Genomic DNA, 20,000 nt, shown 5'->3' on the forward strand with positions numbered 1-20,000 from the left:
TGCTGACCCTAAGAGTTATAGACCTGTGTCATTAACATTTCTTATTGCAAAGAGCATGGAACACATGACTTCTTTTCAAATCTGTAGCCATCTTAGTGGAATTCAGTCATCTCCCAGCACCAGCATGGTTTTCAAAGAGGACTTTCGGGTGAGACCACTTAATTACGGACATTCATGACAGTGTGCTCTATTGCCATATTGAGTCTCCAGCCGACCACAATAAGCTCCAGCAGGACCTACTCCAGCTTGAAGAATGGGCATTGTCATTCTCATACATGCTGTGTCAGACTCCCCTGGAGGGAGTTATCTTCCAGAAATAATTAGGGGTCTACATCACCAACTCCCTCAATTGGACAAAGCAGGCTGTGGAAGTGAAAAAGAAAGTGAATAAGATCTTAGGCGTACTCCAAAGGAACTTCTTGCCTTGTAGCGCTGTTTTCAAGGAATGGGCCTATTTGTCCCTGGTCCTCCCTGTATGCGACTACCACTGGGTCGCTTGGAGTCTATATACACACACAAAGACATTATCTGTGTTGAATCTGTTCAGCATTGTGTGGCACGCTTTGTTTGTAACGATTATTGTCCTTCCAGTAGCGTTAATACAATGTTATCAAACTTGGGTTGGCAAGATCTCAAGACACGTAGGAAGATCACCGATTTGACAATGTTTTTTAAGATAAATGTACAGATATCTTTCCCAAATGACCTATGTGAGGTGCACTGTGTCCTATCTGACCAAAGGCAATGCACAGCACCCATTCCAGTATAACTCATCTACCATTAGCACGCACAAGTATTCTTTTTTTGTAAGAAATGTTCCTGCTTGGAATGCTTTGTCTCCTGTTTCCATATGTGCTGATTCCATTGCTGTATTCCATTCAAGTATTTGTAATAATTTAATGTGTTGACGATTTTAATTTTATTTGTTTTAATTAGTTATTTGTTTTCATTTTGCTTATTTATCTCGCTGTCAATGTCATGAGCTTCTGTGTACTCACCGTCCATTGCCAGATTAGCTTGCTAGAGGCAATTATGTCAATTAAAGATTAAAGATTAAAGATACATAATTTTGCATTATCTTTGTGACAGTTGGATACAACTCCTGCTGCTGGAGAATTCAGCAAGCATGCTTTCTAGCAAGTCATGGGACAGCAGAACCCCCAAGAAAATTGTTGACAGTGATTCGAAAACTTTTACTTGCGCACAATGATCAGATCTACCAAAAATGGTTACACATGTGTTAAAGACGATTTTGGACTCAACAGAGGTAGAATAAAGGTCCTTTGAGAAAATTAAATTGGAGGCGAAAGTTAGCAATGAAAACATGGCATCACATGTAACTCGCATGGGCTTCACTATTCACTGTTTTCCTGTTTTTGCCAGCTTAAGTTTCGTTTAAAGCCGTAAGACTTAACAGATGATGAAAATGGTTCCTTTTTAAGCAAAGTAGAAAACAAAATCCTGAAAATTGGTGCTAACTCTTTCTTAAAATCAACGAAAGTGTTCACCATGTGATGCCTCACGCTTTAAAGATTGGGAGAGACAGATCATTCTAAACAGTTGGCAAGCGGTGTGATGTGCTGCGCGATAATTCTGGTCATTGAATTTCCCAATCGTATTGTTTACAAAGAGTACAATGGAGTGTGTATATGTCGACATAAGCAAAATGCTCAAATGACAAGCTAAATTTTCGTACCAAAATCGATCGAATCCGTTAAAAGCTGACAAAAATATTAGCGACAAGTTTTGTTCGAAACTTATGGTCAACAATTTTGATCCCACGGAAGGTAAGTGATTGAATTTCGAGAAAGAACAAGCGCGATGCTCTGGCCATTTTTACGGCTTCCTTTACTTCCAAATCATCCCAAAGTCTACAATTGTTTTCGATTTCTTTATTAGGAAGTAAATATATTCCATCAGGTGAGGAAATGAGCAGGAAACGGCCTGAGCATATGCCGCATGTTTCAAGCATGCAGTCGAGTACTGTGTTGTTCGCAAGCACAAGGCCGTGAAATTGAATGAAAAGATTATGGATTCTGGATGTGGCGAGAACAAATGAAGAAAAAAAGGCAAGACAAGAGAAGAGCACATTATGAGAAAACCGAGAGAGAATTATTGAAACGGTTGTGGAAGCCAGAAAGAAATGTTGAGAAGCCAAGAGCGGACAACGGCAGTATGTTCCTATCAAAGACGCCACAAAGATACGTTGGCACGAACTAAACCAGCAGAAGATAGCTTGAAAAAATAAAGGGAAACTTGAGAAACAGAGAAAGATGGCTAGAGAATGAAGTAAGCGATACCATCAAAAAAAGAAACAACAAAATGCACAGGTTCAAGAAGAAGCCGCACCAATCGATGTTACTGGTACATCATTCCCAAACAGGATGGCCAATAAACGTGCCACTGGACGAGCTAAGAAGAGTCTCCCAGATACCCTGGAGAAGAAAGCAGAAATAATGGCAGCTATACATAGAGTTTGCATCAATGCACCCAGAGATAAAGATATCTCGGCGAAAATTTGAAAACCTGAAGCCTTATTTTGTTGGGGGGGCAAGGGAACGAGATAGGCAGACCTGCATGTGTCGCCACCACGTTGAACTTCAAATTGTCTTCAAAGACTGCATGAAGTTTAGGAAGAGAGTGACTGATGAAAGCAGAGAAGCTAATCAAGCAGTTACAGAAGTGTATACCTCAGTTGGAAATATTATTGAACGAGCACTTTGCCCCAAACCCGAAGATCAAGACTATCAAGACTATGAAAAGGGAGTGCAAAGACTGTGGAGTTCACAACTTGGGAGAAAGGTGTTGGCAATCACGAAGTGAAATGGAAGTGTTATGACTTGTGTCGACTGGAAAACTTACCACTCATAGAAAAGACATGAAGAAAATAGCCCTTGTTGAGAAGTGCACAGGGCCAAAGGAACTGTTTGATTATTTTATTCAGCTGTTAGGACAGTTTCCTTACCACTCGTTTCTTGCTAAATGGCAGAGGGAACAGCTAGATTCTCTTTTTGAAACCTTCCTCTTGATCAAGCCGTGTGCATTCATGACTATTCTGAGGGTTATGCCAGTCCCAATACTTTGACGTGACCAAAATAAGTCTTCATGTAACAATTTTTTACAGGCATTTAAGTGCTGAGGTGGATGGCATCCAGAGCACAGAAGAGGAACCGGCAATTTGTAAAGAGCATTTGTTTGTGATCTCCGATGACATCACCCAGGCTCACCACTCTGTCCTTCACATCCAGAAGCTAATTTTAAAGCATTTAGAAGAATCCAACTGCACTATCAAGAAAATGCATGAATTCACAGATGGATGTGCAGGACAGTACAAGGGCCTGCACTGTTATGGTAACCTGTCATATTCCCTGGCAACTCTTGGATACACAGTCCAGCGAAACTACTTTGCCACCTCCCATGCAAAGGGAGAACAAGATGCAGCTGGCTCCCATGTCAAACACAAGGCAACCTCACCAGTCCTCTCCAGGAAAGCCACACTATCAAACGCGAAAGATCTTTGTAACTTTTTGAAAGATAACTTCTCTGAACCAGCTGTTTCCTCATTTCCCGCTAGGCAGAAGTCAGTGCAGCTAAAGCGGCGTGTCTTCTTCTATTTGCCATCTACTGGAGAGCTGAGTGTTGCACGTAACAGGGAAGGTGGAATATTCTGCACTGTGAAAGACATCCGACAACTCCACTCTGTACCAACTTGCTGTGAACAGCTTAAGTCCACACAAGACAAAGATCTTGTTACTGCCATGGTTGCATTGTCGAGAATTTTGACAGCTGTGAAAATAAGGAATGGGTGGGCAACTGGAAGGAGACTGTTCTGTCAAGAGTGCTCTCAGGTGTAATAACCAGGACAACTAAAGATGCAAGCACCATTAAACATTCAGTTCAAGTTGATGACCTGGCAACGAAAGACAGCATTGTGGCTGTGGCAGCTGAAGATGATAGCCACTATGATTACTGCCTCCTTAAAGTTACCAGCAGTGGAGTCATTTCCCTTCAAGAAAACTTTGACGATCCTTATAGTGGAAGGATTTATTCCAAAGGACAAGCTGTTCTTCTTGTAAATTTCTTTTCAAGGGAGAACCTTATTGATCGCACATACAAACTAGTTGATAAGGTGCCAGGAGTATTCCCAGGAACTGTGCAGTACATTTGTGGACCACTCTGTTTCCCTCAGAGGGAAAAGGACAAGATGATGATAATGTGTCAAAGCAAAGGAGGGGAAGACCAATTTATCAAGTTCCATTGGATGAACATGAACAAATTCTGGCATCCCTTTAACTGTTTTTGTTCTCAGTAGCTTGCAATTAACATTTTTTGCCGAAATTTTCCTTAACAAATGGCATTTATGCATTTTTTACAAAAAAGGGCGTGGTCGCATTGCATCATGGGTAATAGAAAATTAGCTTGAAAGGCGTTCGAATTGACCAAGGTTACATAATTTCAAGATAGGAACCAATTTCCTTCACTTTCTGACTTATTTCTTACAAAAATTGATTCATAAATATATTTTTCAATTTCACCCCAATGTTACGCCTTTGTACAACAGAACTGTGCTACTGATCTAAAACTTCGATCAACTTGCAAGGCATTATTAAATCGTCCCTTAATGTGGTTGTGAGCTGTTTTGTGAACAGCAGATATTTGTTTGCAGGAGCATTTGCTACAAACGATTGACGAAGTTTCAGTGATTTCCAGAAAAACAGAACAAAATTCACCAAGAAATTGAAGAAGCCTTTAAAAGAAGGGATGTCCCGATAACAAAGTGCCTTCAAAGGGTTTCAGAAGAATTAGACGGCAAAATTCCTGAAGGAAACAATCAGAACCAGGTCCGTGACAAGGCACGGACACATGTAATTTTTAATCGAGAGAAAGTATCCAAATCACTTCAGTTTGGCACAGGCGAAGCTACCACTTGCACTTCTTCTGCAGCCTGTGCCTGCTTACCTTCCTGGTTTCCTACCTCCAATTCAAAGTCGATAATCGAGTCTCCTGTTGAGTGCCTTCCAAATCAAAATATGGCAAGTCACATGCATTTCTTCCTGGAGTGACTTCAACTCCAAGATCATCCGGCATCCAAGAACATAGTTAAGTGCAATTAAAATTCAGTATCCCAGTAAAAACGTAAACAAATCTCTAACTTGTTCACATCAGTCCATTGGAAAAGCCTTGGCTCATGGCGTTCTGTCTCAAATTGCAGGAGCTGAAGATTGTTAGCAAAGAAGTTGCTGAATTATGTTCAACAAGAAACCCCTTAATTTTAAAGAAAATTGAAAAGGACGATTTGGAGAAGTTTGACCTACAGTTAGTTTGTGATGAGTGGTGTGAACGAGCTCCCGCTTTTTTATTCATTCCTTCTCACTTTGGCTATCAACAAAAGAACAAAATCTTTCGACTGCTTTGGAAGCTTGGCTATCGCAGGATCTATTCTGTTGACAAAGCAAAACAAGGACATGAGCACTGCTGCATCTGTGATAGGAATTCTCCTGAAAAGCAACTCTGTTGAGGTGTGATTTGTTTTATTGATCTTGAGCTTATTTTACTTTTAATACTTTTTATTTTGTGGCATACGTATCTGAAATTGTTTACGCTAAATTACAGCACATTTATTATTTAAGGTCAATCTGTATTTGATAAAACAATACATACAATAAAGTAATAAAACTGTCAGAACGATAAAAATAATCATGGTATTTAAGAACTTTGTATTTTAAAAGATACTATTGATCATGAAACTAAAAGAAATATCTTCATATAAAAGAGATACATGTATATTCACAATGTATTATGAATTTCTAAGATAGGTCGTTTTTGTGTCACAGGCAAACCTCAGTAGGCTCAACAGCCTAAAGGTGACAAATTCAAACAGTCAGATTCTTTAACCGTTGGACAAGCTTGGGGGTAATCATGATGCCCTCCTTTTAAAAGCAAGGGACACAATTTCTCAAGAAAACTCCAAAGTGACTGAAACTTAAGAGAAGCACAAAAATATTTTGATGCAACAAGAACCCCAGCAAACATATTCAGCAGAGTGCCGCCAAGAGCAAACTAAAACCAGGATGAAGGAGTATGAATTTAAGAAGGCTGCACACCCTGGATTTGTTATTTCATTTGACAATTTGGACTTCCAGCTACAGTGACAGAGTATGACAATGCAATCACAAACCGTGACTTTCATTGGGTGAACCACCAAATGATTGAGAACAGGGTGTCTGGAGCACTCCTTGACTCCAAACAACCAAAAGCAAATCTTCAGGAGTTGTCAAACTTGCAGTTTTACCAACTATTGAAGACCAGCAAGGGCAAAGGTCCAGTTACCTGATTTTAACTGCAAAGATTTTATTGGTATACTTTGATGTTTTGGAGCCATTAAATAAAGCGTGCATCTACCATATTCCCCCCAAATATACTGAGGAGATGTCAAAGAAGTCTAAAAAGGTTATTAATTACTAGTTGAACAAATTGTGACATTGGTATCCAAACTTTATTTATTCGAAAGACTTACTAAAGATCTGAATGCTTATTATTTTTATACACTTTATGTATCCATAAGTCAAGTCCAATGGAAACCAACAAATGTGTCTTCTCTTAATCTCTGATACCTTTCCAAGTATAGTCTTGCTATCACGCTCCAAACAAGTTCAATAAGAGCTCTACATGTTCCATAGGTTTTTACCTCTGGTTCAAAATGAGGTTGTGGAAAATTATATACCAGGTGGCAAAAAAATGGGCAAAGATGTCGCATTAAGAGAAGAAAAACAACATTTGGGATAGCAATGACATAAATTTGAAAGAAGCGGGAAGTGTGGGGTCAGCAACCCTCCTCTCTAGATCCTTGAGGTTGTGGCACGATAAACTAATAATCGTACAGTATTTTATCTATGGTATTTATTTATCACTATAGATTTATTATACTTTTTAGCAGGTTCCCCTGGGACTTATTTTCAAGAATGAAAATGTAAATGAAGACCCGATGTCAATACTTCAACCATTCCATTCCTACCTCCCACAAACAAGTGATGGTGGTGTGGATGGTCAGATATTTTCTGATGACCAGCTCACTGTTAAAAGGGTTGTAAATGTGATTCCCTCAGTGGCAAATGGCTACACCCCAAATGACCGCTTGGAAGGCATCAATCTCCAATTGGCATGCAGCTGTTAAAGTGCTAAGTTTTTGTTTATGATTTTACTATGCCTAGAAAATTACTAGTTTTAATTTCCTAGTCAGCAAAATGCTGTAAATGTAATGCTCTAAATAACCTCTATTGTAACCACCCACTGTAATGCATTAACACCTGTAAATGCATGGGCTTCAAAGCACACATATGCAAGAGGGTACATCACTGAATTGTTAGGTGACAGATTTCTTCTTTTTTTTTCACAATAATTTACATTCCAATATTCTATCCTTATGATTTAAATAGAATGAGTGATACAAGATCAGTCAGGTCATGGAAGATTAAAGAATAAAGTAATTAATTCCATTAAGACAGGGATTAATTTATTGGTACATCTGGTGCAGCATGATCTTGAATCATACATTTGTTACTGGGTTATCCACTTTCTTCATCATCTTTTCTGGGGGGTATATTTTCAATTTTGTTGAACTGTCTAGAGTTATTTAAAAATATATATATATAGGAAAATTAAAACGGTTAGCTTACAGTGAAATCACTGTTAATCTACATGTACTCTAGATCCTTTAGTGGAAAATCTGATGTAGACATCTGCACCATGTTTGCTGATCGCACTCTAAGGAATGTAACAAGCGATACCCACTCGTCATACTGAGCGAACAAAGACATTTTTCCAGTTGTGGTTACATCAAGGGTAATCGTTGCTGCCATGAAGGTCTTAGGCTTTGAAAACAAGTAAGGAGCCCCCTCAAACCTTAGCCAACCCACAAACTTAAATTCAGTGAAGAAGGTAGAAAAGCTACATTGTCTGCTTGAAATGTCAGCAAAGGTAGTTGATGAATTTGTTTTCAACATGCTTTGAGCGTGAATGACCTTGTGAATCGTGTGGTCACTCAACAAGAAAGGGACAAAGTTCTTAACCATCAACAACTGACACCTGATGGGAGGTTTCCATGCCGGTACCCTGGATGCCAGAGGTCATTCAAGTATAATGTAAAGTCAAGAAGGGCTCATGATGACCCTCCAGTTCAAGTTGAAGATGACGTAAATGACTTCGCCTCATCAACCCCTACTCCTCCTCAAGGTGAATCAAAACCAGAGAATGATGTATTTAACTATAACTTTGCTTTGCTGACAGATGGATTTTTTCCCTTCAATTTCATTGATGCCTTTAAAGAAGGGGACAGGTCAAGGATAGTGAGGCAGTACAAGTACATTATGTTGTACTGCAAATCCGATGACACGCATAGTATGAAACATGCATGGTTTATATGGAACTGTTCAGTCAATAGTGCAAGTAAGATTGGGACAAACATTCCACTTGATGAAGCCTCTGAACACAGCAATAACTTCATCAAGCAGGGCATCAAACACCTGGGACCAAATGTCACAGACAAAGGAAACATGTAGAAGGATCTACATTAAGAGATCTTCAGGAGCTCATTGCGAGAGTAGTTGAGTTTTTTACGCAAATTCAAGGGACGAGCTATAACCACTTTTAAGACTTTCAGTCCAACAGACCTAAAAGCTTAGATGCCTCTAGTTTATACCAGTGGATCAAGAAACATAAGAAGAATATCACTTGGGGTATAAGAGCATGATAAACATTTACCTGCAGTAAAAAGATGCACAGATTCCCAGTGTTTGGATGAAACACTAGGACCCTCCCCAATAGTTGACTTAAGAAAGGTTCCCTTTCACCTTCAGCAATATTGCAATGATCCCAAGTAAGTGATTATACTGGGTATTTTCTGGAACCACAAAATGCGTATTCTTTCTTTGATGGGTACAAGAAAGTACTTAACAAAATGAAGACATCAATACTATAAATTTGAAGACTGAACTCATTTAATTTCACATGATTCATAAACTTGTATTTTGATACAAACACATGCATTATTTTTGTACAGCTTTCTAGACCAATCTTGCATTTTACGCCAGAGAGCCTATGCAAAGACTTGGGTAGACAATTTGAGATAACTCAGTGTATGCAGATAATATAAGCCTTGATTTTTTTTCTTGTTCAATTCTTATAAGAAACAGATTATTGTATTACATTAAGTGGCTACTCAATCAATGCCACTGTGATGAAGGAAATTCAAGCAGTGACATATTAGACTATTTAGTGCTGGATGTTTGATAGTGTCGAAGAAAAGGCAATGTGGAGTTAACCAGAAAGCAACTTGGTCTTTCTGAACATCTATGAACAAACATTAATTTAAATATTGTACAGTGGAACCTCTACTAAACAAACCTCTATCTAACAAATGATGTTCTTTACCCCAGCAACAGCAAAACATAATGAAAAAGATCCTCAATAGAAATGGAACTCATTATAGCAAACAAATTTTGCCAATCCCTTGGGTTTTTGTGGTACAGAAGTTCCACTGTATTCTTTAGGAAATTAAGGAAAATCATTAAATGAGGGTGGTGCCTTGAAAAACAGAACTCCATGAGATAGGAACAAAAAAGTATTTGACCCAAATGTCACTTAGGGATGTTTTTCACACACTCCCTCATTATTTTAATTTTCATGTAATAGAAGCTGGCAGAAGAAAGGGTGAGCTAAGGCAAAACACCATACAGTGTACATAAAAATTTCAAGGAATAAAACTGGATGGATAAATTATTTGTCCATCCATGTTCATCAACTCAATGGTGTCCATCTTTTAACATGTCACTTGAAGCACTTATTTCTTCATCAATAAGCCAAGACTGCAGTTGTGACAATGACATCTTTTCAATTATCATATCAAATAATCCATCATCTTGAAGTAGCTCATTCCACTCATCCATGAACTCATCATCAAAGTCATACTGGTCATCACCCTCCTCTGTATACAGGCTACCTGTATTTACATGTACTGCATTTTCAATATCTTACAAAACACCAGCGACAATTGAAAGGATTTTTTCTGCATGTCGTCTGTCCCATATTTCAACCACATTGAGAATGTTGGAGAAACTAAATATCCTTTCTAAGTTTTTAGGGACCTGAGATACCTGATGTTCAGAAAAACCCACCATAAAATGCAAATTAGTCAGAGTTTGACATTTCCATTGGCTGCAGTATTGAACAGTTACATGACCAGTAACTTGTGGTACTTAACCAAGTTTACTTCAACTGCTTTCCTCTTTTCTGCAGTCACCTCTTTCTCCCTTGATGAGTGGAACACTGCTTGGAGGTCTTCACTTTTAGAAAATGCAGCATGCTGGTTACAGTCAGATTCCCCACATTTTCATGTTGAGGCACAATTGCCACAGCAAATATGTGGTTTATGAAACTGCTCTAAAACAGTTTCAAAATATTGAAATGGTGCCTTTCGCCTCCACCCTTCAGTTTTAAAAACAGATTTGATGTCTCCCTCAACATGATTTAATAAAATTCCATGATACAAAATGTATGCATGACTTTGCCTCCTATCTCTGCCAGCACACCCTGTCTTCTTAACATAAGTTTCAACACTTTTTGATGGCCCATAGTGAACTATTCTGTGTACTCCTTTGCAATCTACTCCCATACCGAAAGCAATTGTGGCAATGAGTACACGAATTGTTCCATGTTCTGTTTGAAATGAGTGGAGGATTTGTTGCTTGTTAGCTGCAGGTGTGCAAGAACGTAGCATTTCAACTAGGTCATATTTTGAATCATTGTCATCTATAACATACATGTGCTTTCCAAGCATACCCTTATAATGGTTGCATAAATAATACCACACTGCTTAATTGTTTGACAGGAAATAATAGTTCTTTCACACAAGGATTGTATCTTGATCGGTTCATCAACAAGCCATCCAAAATACAGTTCATGGTCACTGTCTTTAGGCATGTACTCAACAGAATATGTGACATTTGACTTGTTGGGGCTTTCTCATAAGGATTATCCATGAGTAGGACATTATGAATACTGTCTTTAGCGAGCTTCGTTGCAGTTGCAGTCGGTGCAATAATGCCAGGGATCTCAATTCATGAAGATGGGCATAACACTCAAGAGAAGCTGCCTTTTTAGTGTCTTGGGATATCCCCCTGTCATCATCACAAGAGAGAGAAATCTTGAAGCTTCCCACTGATCTGACCGTAAAGGTTTAATATAATTTAACGAGAGATGCAAGTACAAAAATAGCAAATCTACTGTCAGTTAAAATTGGTCTCTGGCTGACACTCCCTATCTAATATGATATTTAATAACAAATTCATGTAGTTTCAACGGGCAAGTTAAGTTAAATGATTGGTGGCTCTTTACTTATATCAACGTGCAGATAATTATGGGAGGCCTGCAGGAACAATATTATCATATACATCATTCCAAGCGTCAGACCCTTCTACAAAATCAGTCAAAGAAAACTGGACTCATTTTAAAACCACACTTTTTGATACCATCAAGAAACATATTCCCCAATAGACCCTTAACAAGAAAAAGTCTACTCCATGGTTTAATTCACACATTAAATGTCTTATCCGCCAAAAGCAGCGACGTTACAATGCTGCCAGACTCAGCAATAGTGAACAAGATTGGTGGCAAATTGTTGATGGCACAGTACGCCTAGCTCCACAAACTCCACCATTCCACTTCACTGCTTGCGATTGTCTCAGACCTTTCAATGTTAAAATTGGGCGTAACGAGAGCCAAGCATTATGGTGTAACTTTTACGTGTCTCAACACCAGGGCAGCCAACTTACATGTAGAAATGGCAGTAGACTGTACAACAATGGAGTTCATGCAAGTGCTGTGAAGAGTTTTCACAGTTTGTGGCTCTCCTGCTGTTTTGCTAAGCGATAATGGATCACAAATGGTTGGTGCCGCTCGAGAACTGCGTCAGATGATACAAGGCCATGATCCTGCTGCGTGATTTTTGTGCCGAGAAAGGCACCCAATGGATTTTTACAACTCCTGCTGTTCCTCATCAGAATGGATGTGCAGAAGTACTTGTTAACAGCTGCAAACGGGCCATAAAAAATGCCATTGGCGAAGTTCTTTCTCCATTTGAGCTATACACATGCTTCATGGAGATCCGTAACCTGGTAAATCAACCTCCTATTGGTCATGTTCCCAATGATCCTGACGATGGGAAATATTTGTGTCCTAATGGCATGCTCCTGGAAGGTGCAATGTCAGAGGTTCCTCAAGGACCATTCAGTAACACCAAGAACCCAAGAAAATGTGTAAACTTTGTTCAAACAATGGTAGACTCCTTTTGGAAACAATGGAGTCGAGATGTTCAGCCAGTACTAGTACCAAGGAAAGTGTGGCACAATATTAGAAGTGCAACGTGCGAGTGAATGGCATTGTGGTGGTTGCTGATTGCTTATGCTACGAACAACTGAGATAATTTGCCTGATGCAGTTTGAATAACCTCACTCTTGCCGGCCCGCTTTATACATTCATCACATTGTTTCAGACATTTCAAAGACTTTATTTTGTGGCAGAAACAATTATGCGCCGATCAAATTGAAACACTCCCCCCACCCACCCCCCCGGCAAACCCTGGGCATTTGACTATCTGCTGTGCCCATGGAGTCGAAAATTTGACCTTTGCCTGCGTGGGGTGGGGAAAATTGAACCGGAAGTGTCAGGTTTCAAATGCTTTTTTGTTGGGCGCCCAAGTCACAAACAGCTATAAAAACATGTCTTTGGACAAGATGAAAGAGTTTAAAGGAAGAGATGTAGCATTTGTGAGTGATTGGCTTACAAAAAAGGTCTTCAAAAGGTCTTTATTAAAGACAGCAGGAGGGGGTGGGAATTTGAACAATCCAATCTTAAAAAGTTCAAATGCCTGGGAATAGGTGGCATAAAATTTTCATGGGTGCTCAATTTTGTGGGAATGGCAAGTTTTCATAGTTTATTTTCTCAATGTGAACCGTTGTTGACCAGAGCAGCTACAGCGGTATCATTTATCTGCGTATTGCAAGAGACAAGAATTAGGTGTATCAAGCGGTACGTTATGGTTGTAACACCACAGACCTTTCACATGTTGTTTTGTCCAACACTTGATTTTTTTGTCTGTTAGCAACAGTCAGTTATGGCCACCTGTAGCCTGCAAACAAGCTCGCTGGTTAGGCCCCCTGCATTTGTTTAAAACGCAATTTTACTGTCACGCAAGTAAAATGTAGTTAATGGATCGTGACAACACTATCTCTAACCCTTTCATGGCGGCTCTGTTTTCAATGTAGCGTTTGTGCCATCTACTGGTAGTTTCCAAGGTCAGCAAACACTAAGGATTTATTGTATTCTTACTTGGCACTTCGCAGCTTTGTTGTCGCTAGCAGGCTAGTACGATCCCCAGCATTGGCGCTTTTTTTAAAGCTCTATTCACAGCTAAGAGTTGACATGTGTAATATTAAGTTCTCTCGTAGTACAGCTCTTCTGACTGGCTATGCCAGCAGACATTTGTCAAGCTATAAAAGCATGTGAAAACTATTTAGAGATCACTTATGTTCTGTTGTTCAGTGCAGTTAGCTCTCAATATATTAGTGTGGTTACGATTTGGTTTTTTACAATGGCTCACCGCCCTCGTCGTTCCCAGCACATGAACCGTCCATCTGCTCAGGGAAAAGATTTCAAAGTCTTAAGAGTCCGTCTCCAAGCTATCAATCTTCCCATCATGGGCTCCCGAGGCCAGCTTCTCACCCGTCTCAAACGTGTCTTGCTGAGAAAGGCGACCACACCACTGCATGACTACGGTCAAAACACGCCAGTTAGGGTGACCCAAGAGGAAGTCTGCCACAAATTGAACAGACGGAGAACCTTCTATTGAGGAGATGACTGAGTCTGGTCCAGAGCCGGTTGCTTTCGGCTCGCAACCCACCACAGTGTTCAGCCCAGCTCAACGTTCCGCCATTGAGGATCTCGTGTCCAAATCAATTCGCTCAGCTTTGTCGACATTTCAAACTTCGTCTGCCGCACACCTTCCGTCCTAAACCAACCAGAGCTGTTGCACTCCTGGTATGGCCTCTCCTCTGGGTCTTTCAAGGCCATTAGACAAGTCTTTGGAGGACAAAATCCGCAGGGGTGAGTACATTGATTTTGCGTTACTTTTTCCCGACAACTTGTATCAGTCCCAGACCCCTGAAATCCAGTTGCGCTTGGACGATTCATCCTCAGGCCCCATGGGTTCTCCGGCCACCATGGTGTGAAAGAAAAAACCTGTCATTGACACATTCCAGAAGTGGCTACATGCATATATGGCCTACATGATAGTCCTTGTGTCTGCCTACCCACGTAGGGCATTTGAGCTCATAAAGTACCAGCAAATAATTAGCAGAGCGGTCACTAAATTTAAAGGTCTGGCCTGGTTATCATACGACAAGCAATTCTGTCACTGGGAAGCTCAGCTCATTATCCCTCAGCTGGGATAATGTAGACCTCGAGCTATGGACAGTGACTTTTGCGGGCCTATCTACGCCCCATTGCAACGTTTGCTCGAGCCCCAACCATGCTTAAGATGTCTGCCCTTCTTCTGACCTCAACAGGAGACCGCTGCGACCCCAAACCGTGTGCTTGGATTTCAACAAGACTTCTGGTTGCCGACGCCATAACTGCACCTACCCACACGTATGCCGCCGCTGCCATTCCACCAACCACGTCGCCCCAGACTGCCCCCAGCAACAGCCCAACAATGCCGGCAAGTCCACTAAACCCAGTGAGCATGGCAAGAAATAAAGTGGAGCAGCAACGGTGCAGAGGCCATTGGTATCCTCGCCGATTGACATTTATCACTTAGAATTAGAATTAACGCATCACCCCGATCACAACTTTGTTAGTGATCTACTTAGTACGCTTAAGGAGGGCGCTCGCATTAGTTATTCAGGGCCGCGTTCATCCCGGGTCTACCCTGACCTAATTTCCGCAGCACAGCACCCTGACGTAGTCTCTTCTAACCTCCACAAGGAGATAGCTCTGGCACGGTAGCGGGACCCTACCCCTCCCCGCCCTTACCTAAGTTTCAATGTCACCCTGTAGGGGTGATCCCAAAATAGCACTCGACCGAGTGGCCCACTATTTATCACCTCTCCTACCCCCTAGGCACCAGCATTAACGACCACATTCCTAAAGACCCCTACTATCTTAGTTATGTTCGGGTCGACAACACCATTCACATCCTCCAATCCCTGGGTAGGGGAGCTTTCATGGCCAAACCTGATCTAAAATCAGCCTTCCGCCTCATACCCATTCATCCTGATGACTGGCACTTACTGGGAATTCATTGGCAATCCCAGTACTATGTCGATATGTATCTACCCTTTGGGCTCTGTAGTGCCCAATTCGTTTTTAATCAGCTGTTGGACGGTCTAGAATGGATTCTTAAAAACAACTACAACATCCAGCATGCTATTTACATCCTGGAAGATTTTTTCATTGCCAAAAGATCCAAATTGGCACGTTTAATAACTAATTTTAGTACTCTATTACATGTATTCATGTCCCTAAAAGCCCCCGTCGTCGCTTCTAAGACCATAGATCAAGTTCATGGGTATCGCCTTAGACAGCGTGCGCATGGAGGCCCACTTACCCCAGGATAAACCCTCCAGGATCAGTGTTTTGCTTAACTCCTTTAAACACTGCCGATCAGTTCGCCTCATAAATTTACAATCACTAATCGGAACTCTTCAATTTGCATGCAAAGTGGTGGTGCCGGGCAGGACCTTTCTACAGCGGGCGATTAATTTGACCAGGGGATCCCCCAGTCGTTTTCACCATATAAGACTTAATAAGGAATTTTTTAAGGACCTGGCCATGTGGAAAGTTTTTATCTCAAACTGGAACGGGCGTTCCTTCTTTCTCGAGTCTGCTCCTAACCCTGGCGCAGCATCTTGAGCTCTATACTGACGCTGCAGGCTCAATAGGATTTGGGGGCTATTTTCAGGGAAAGTGGTTTCAAGGTCGTTGGCCTCCCCACATGAGCTTGAACAATGCGGAATTAGTGTTGAATGGTAAGAACTCTTTCCCATTGTAGTCGCTTGCTTCGTGTGGCACCCCTTTCTCACAGGGAAGCACCTTCAATTCTGGTGTGACAATCTATCGGTGGTCGCTATCATAAATTCAGGGCGCTGTAAGACACCTTGCATTATGGAATTGGTTCTCCAACTTGTGCTTCTCTCTATGCAGCAAAATTTTGTAGTGCATGCCCGTCATGTCCCTGGGGTTTCAAACGAGATCGCTGACACCCTCTCCCGCTTTCAGATGCAGCGCTTCCGGTCTCTTGCCCCCCACGCCAACCAGAGTCCTTGTACCATCCCACCTTCGCTCATGACCCTCTGAGGGAAAAAGTTTTAAGGTAAGTACGCTTCTTGGGGCCTGGCCGCGACCACCAATCGGGCCTACAGCTCTGGGGAACGTCAATTTTTACAATTTTGCCTGATGAACAGTCTCCTCAACCCGGACGGGGATGTATTACCTGCCTCTGAAGGGACACTGATTTCTTTTGCCTCTTACCTATCTAGAACAGTGTGTCACAGCACATTTAAACTTTATTTAGCCGCGGTTCGTAATCTTCATATTACAGCTGGGTACAATGATCCCCTTAAGGGTAAGCTTCTTCTCGGTAAGGTCCTGTGTGGTATCCTTCGCTACCAGGGCAACCAGCGCATCCGTCGCTTGCCAGTGACACCTCAGGTACTCCTTGCCATTCGTCCCATTCTGCACCCATGGCTTAGACCCCGGGACTTTTCTATGATTTGGGCTGCTTTCAACTTGGCCTTTTTCACGTTTCTCCGTTGCAGCGAGTTTACATACAGTGGGGTTTACAAATTTCGCCCATCCTTAGATCTCTCTCTCTTGCCGTCAGTCGATACGATTAAGACTGTTTATGGTTTATGGTCTCTACCGATTGCATAACCTTTCATCCTAACCTGGCCCACCCACAGCGCATGACAGTGTACCTAAAATCGTCCAAGACCGACATTTCTAGGGAAAGGCATTCTCTCACTATAGGTCACACCTTGTCACCCCTTTGCGCCGTTGTAGCCATGCAAGAATATTTTCTCTTAGCTAGGCCACAACCGGGACCTTTGTTTTATTTCCAACTCAGGTCGTTACGTTACCCATAGCGTGGTGTCCAATCTCCTTCGGCATAGTACAAGGGTCACCACCTTACCCTATCAGAGCCTAAAAGGCCATAGCTTTTGTATCTGCGCAGCCTCGGTTGATTACCCACGGGTAATCGCACAGAAATTACAGTACATGTACGTAATATTACGTCATACAACAGGGGGTTGGGGGAGGATTCTGGAGAGCAGAAGACTGGTTCCTAAACCCCCAGGTCCTTTTTCTTTGGACCAGTGGCTTGTCCTTCTGGGCTAGTGATTTATTTCAGTCACTAGCCCATTCCCTAGTGTTCAAAAAAGTCAGTGTCGAGCACTGAATGAGATTTAGATTGTACTGTTCTACTTCGTTAGAACCTGATCGCTGACCAGAAACAGTTCTTCAATTATCTGAAATCACACGGAAAAATTTTGGGGAAGACACTTCCCCATTTTTGCACAATCAGGCATTCTAAAAAAGGTAACACCTGATTCTTTGTGCCACCCATAAAACTTCCAAAGGTCATCATTCTTCTAGGTGTCACGATACCAGTTTCATCATTATCACTTTAAAAATAGAAAATTTTTTTCACTCACAAAGTCTGTTTTAATGGTAGATGGTTTTCAATCATGTGATGAGATGCCCATGTTGGTGCACAAAATAGCAAATTATGGCTCATGTTTTGCATTATAATACATGTAGATTCAAATTTGCAAGAGACTTTTTTCTCTGTTGTTCTGTGCACCAACATAGCTGCTGTAATGTCAGGTGAAAACCATCCATCTATAAGATGTTTTAGCCTGTCACACTCATGTACATGTAGGGCAAGTATTGAAATAACAACTTTGTTCTTGCACTGAAAGAGAAAAGCACATTGATGCCGCCTTCCCCTTGAGTACTCCTTTGTCAACAGCATTGTAATGTGCATCTTCCTACAGACTGCTACCCATATCTAGTAAATTAAACATGCTAGCAATTTCCGAAAATTAAAATTCATCTTCGTCGTAATTTAAAAGCTGACATTCATCTTTCATCTGCAAACTAATTTATTTTGATAGCCGAAAACAGGTATGCTGTACTGAAAACAAGGCATCATTTTAAATGCACTTGGAGACCAGTGCCAAGAATTCTACTTTGTAAAAGTGTCCAATTTGATACAGTACAGGTCAGAGATAGTCTGCGTATCTAAGCTCTCTTTTTCGTTATAATTATCTTTTCCAAAATGGACCAGTATCCTAGCTATTTAGTTTGTACAAGCTAGCAATTTTGTTAGTAAGACAATGGCATAAACAATGCCCAGTTAAGACGGTAACATTTGAGAAATGTGAAGAAGTAAGGTTATAAGGGAGGCTCTTAACTACAGAAAGACAATGGATGCTAAGGAAGCTTTTTAGTCAAGAGCCCTACAAAAAGGTTGCATGGATGGTTCTTTGAAGTTACTTTTTCAGTGAAAATCTGCCACTTCAATCATAGGGAGCATGCGCAACTAGTCCCAGTCCTCTGCCATGCGTTTTAGTGAAAAACATGTTACAGCTCTCAGGAAACAAAAGGAAGACGTGGTTTTTTCACTGGATGGGAACCATATCATCATGTTTTGTAAACTGTAGCACAGAATTTCTATTTGGACAAAACATGGAACTATGTTTTGAAAAGTGTATCAGAGGAGGGCCTTATGACATAATAATTTTTTTCAGAACTAATTTCTTTTAAAATCCATGCTACAGATTTTGTGTTAGAATGTTCTCATACTATTGCGTAAAAAATTTGTGAAAAACATAGTCACCTCCCTGAGTTTTTAGGCATTTTCTGTTTTGGTCACGTGATTTACCAAATATGGCTGTGAGTCGAACCAGACAAAGAAATGTTAAATCTAACACACTTGGCAAAAAAGGATAACTGTAGAGTTTAAGTGCCACTACAACCAAAAAATACAATTTTTATTTTTCTATAGATTTCAAAACTATGTTAACTAAACAGTGACTGGTCCACGTTTTAAGACTTGATTTCAAAAAGACACCTGTTTTTCTTAAACTGGAATTTTTCTGTTTAATCCTAAAACACTAAATCTGACCCGTTTAGGCCAGTTTAGGTGTCAAAGGGTTAATGGGACGCCATTACTAACTTTAAAATCTTGAGAGAGCTGGATCGAGGAGATAATGACGTCAAAGACTCAATAGTTTACACTGTAAATATGCAATTTGCATGTGTATGTGACTGAATTAATATGCAGCACGGGAGTTTTGGGCTTTCAAACTTATGTTTTGCATATTATAATAAGCTGTGTTTACACCCAGCAATTTTAAGATAGTCAGTAAACGACCTCACTGTGCATGTATATGCTCTGTCTCTGTCCACCGGGCTATTCGTCTTATCAGATTGAAAGGATACCGAAGTGAGGCCTAAGGATTGTGTATCCAGAACTTTTGCATAGAGAAGAGCTAGCAGATGCGAATTTGATGTCACTTTTTGAAAGGCGAGAACAATTGTGTACTACTCTATTTAATCAGATGATCGAGAGTGATGGCCAGCATAAACTGGCTAGATTGTTGCAGTCTAAGGAACAAGCGAATGTTCTCCCTACCTGGGTTTGGGTTGTTTGTTATGATAAAACAACGACCTGCAACCTGCAGTCTGCACTTTACACCCTTGGATTCCAGAATACCCATTCACAACCAAGTTGCAGTACTTAAAAAGACTGCCACTCCTGTCCTTTTTTCTGTAATGGATGAATAAAAATGAGTAGTGCTTGTAGCAACAAATTCCAGTATTTTCCGTGTAATTAGTTTTCATTTGTTTTCTCCCTTCTTGGTTATTCCTATTATAGTTTTCCT

General features: G+C 40.8%; 2 protein-coding genes and 3 pseudogenes across 2 annotated transcripts in view; 4 read left to right on the forward strand and 1 right to left on the reverse strand.

The window, feature by feature from the left end:
- LOC137994233 (52 kDa repressor of the inhibitor of the protein kinase-like) overlaps positions 1–360 on the forward strand; it is a gene marked incomplete at its 5' end in the record, with an annotated part of 2,833 nt that extends 2,473 nt beyond the window's left edge. The window contains one exon of the mRNA XM_068839855.1: positions 1–360. This exon is cut by the window's left edge and continues 2,473 nt beyond it.
- LOC137995839 (uncharacterized) overlaps positions 1–20,000 on the reverse strand; it is an 89,533-nt gene that overhangs the window by 68,194 nt on the left and 1,339 nt on the right. The window contains exon 2 of the mRNA XM_068841312.1: positions 19,751–19,885. Within this exon, the coding sequence (XP_068697413.1) occupies positions 19,751–19,835 (85 nt within the window). The 5' untranslated portion in view covers positions 19,836–19,885. The remainder of the gene's footprint in view (positions 1–19,750; positions 19,886–20,000) is intronic.
- LOC137994234 (uncharacterized) lies at positions 65–2,465 on the forward strand (annotated as a pseudogene).
- On the forward strand, positions 2,485–4,293 carry LOC137994823 (uncharacterized; annotated as a pseudogene).
- Positions 5,189–8,749, forward strand: LOC137994235 (uncharacterized; annotated as a pseudogene).

This window comes from Montipora foliosa, chromosome 3 (assembly GCF_036669935.1).
Source record: "Montipora foliosa isolate CH-2021 chromosome 3, ASM3666993v2, whole genome shotgun sequence".
NCBI classification, from domain to species: Eukaryota; Metazoa; Cnidaria; class Anthozoa; order Scleractinia; family Acroporidae; genus Montipora; species Montipora foliosa.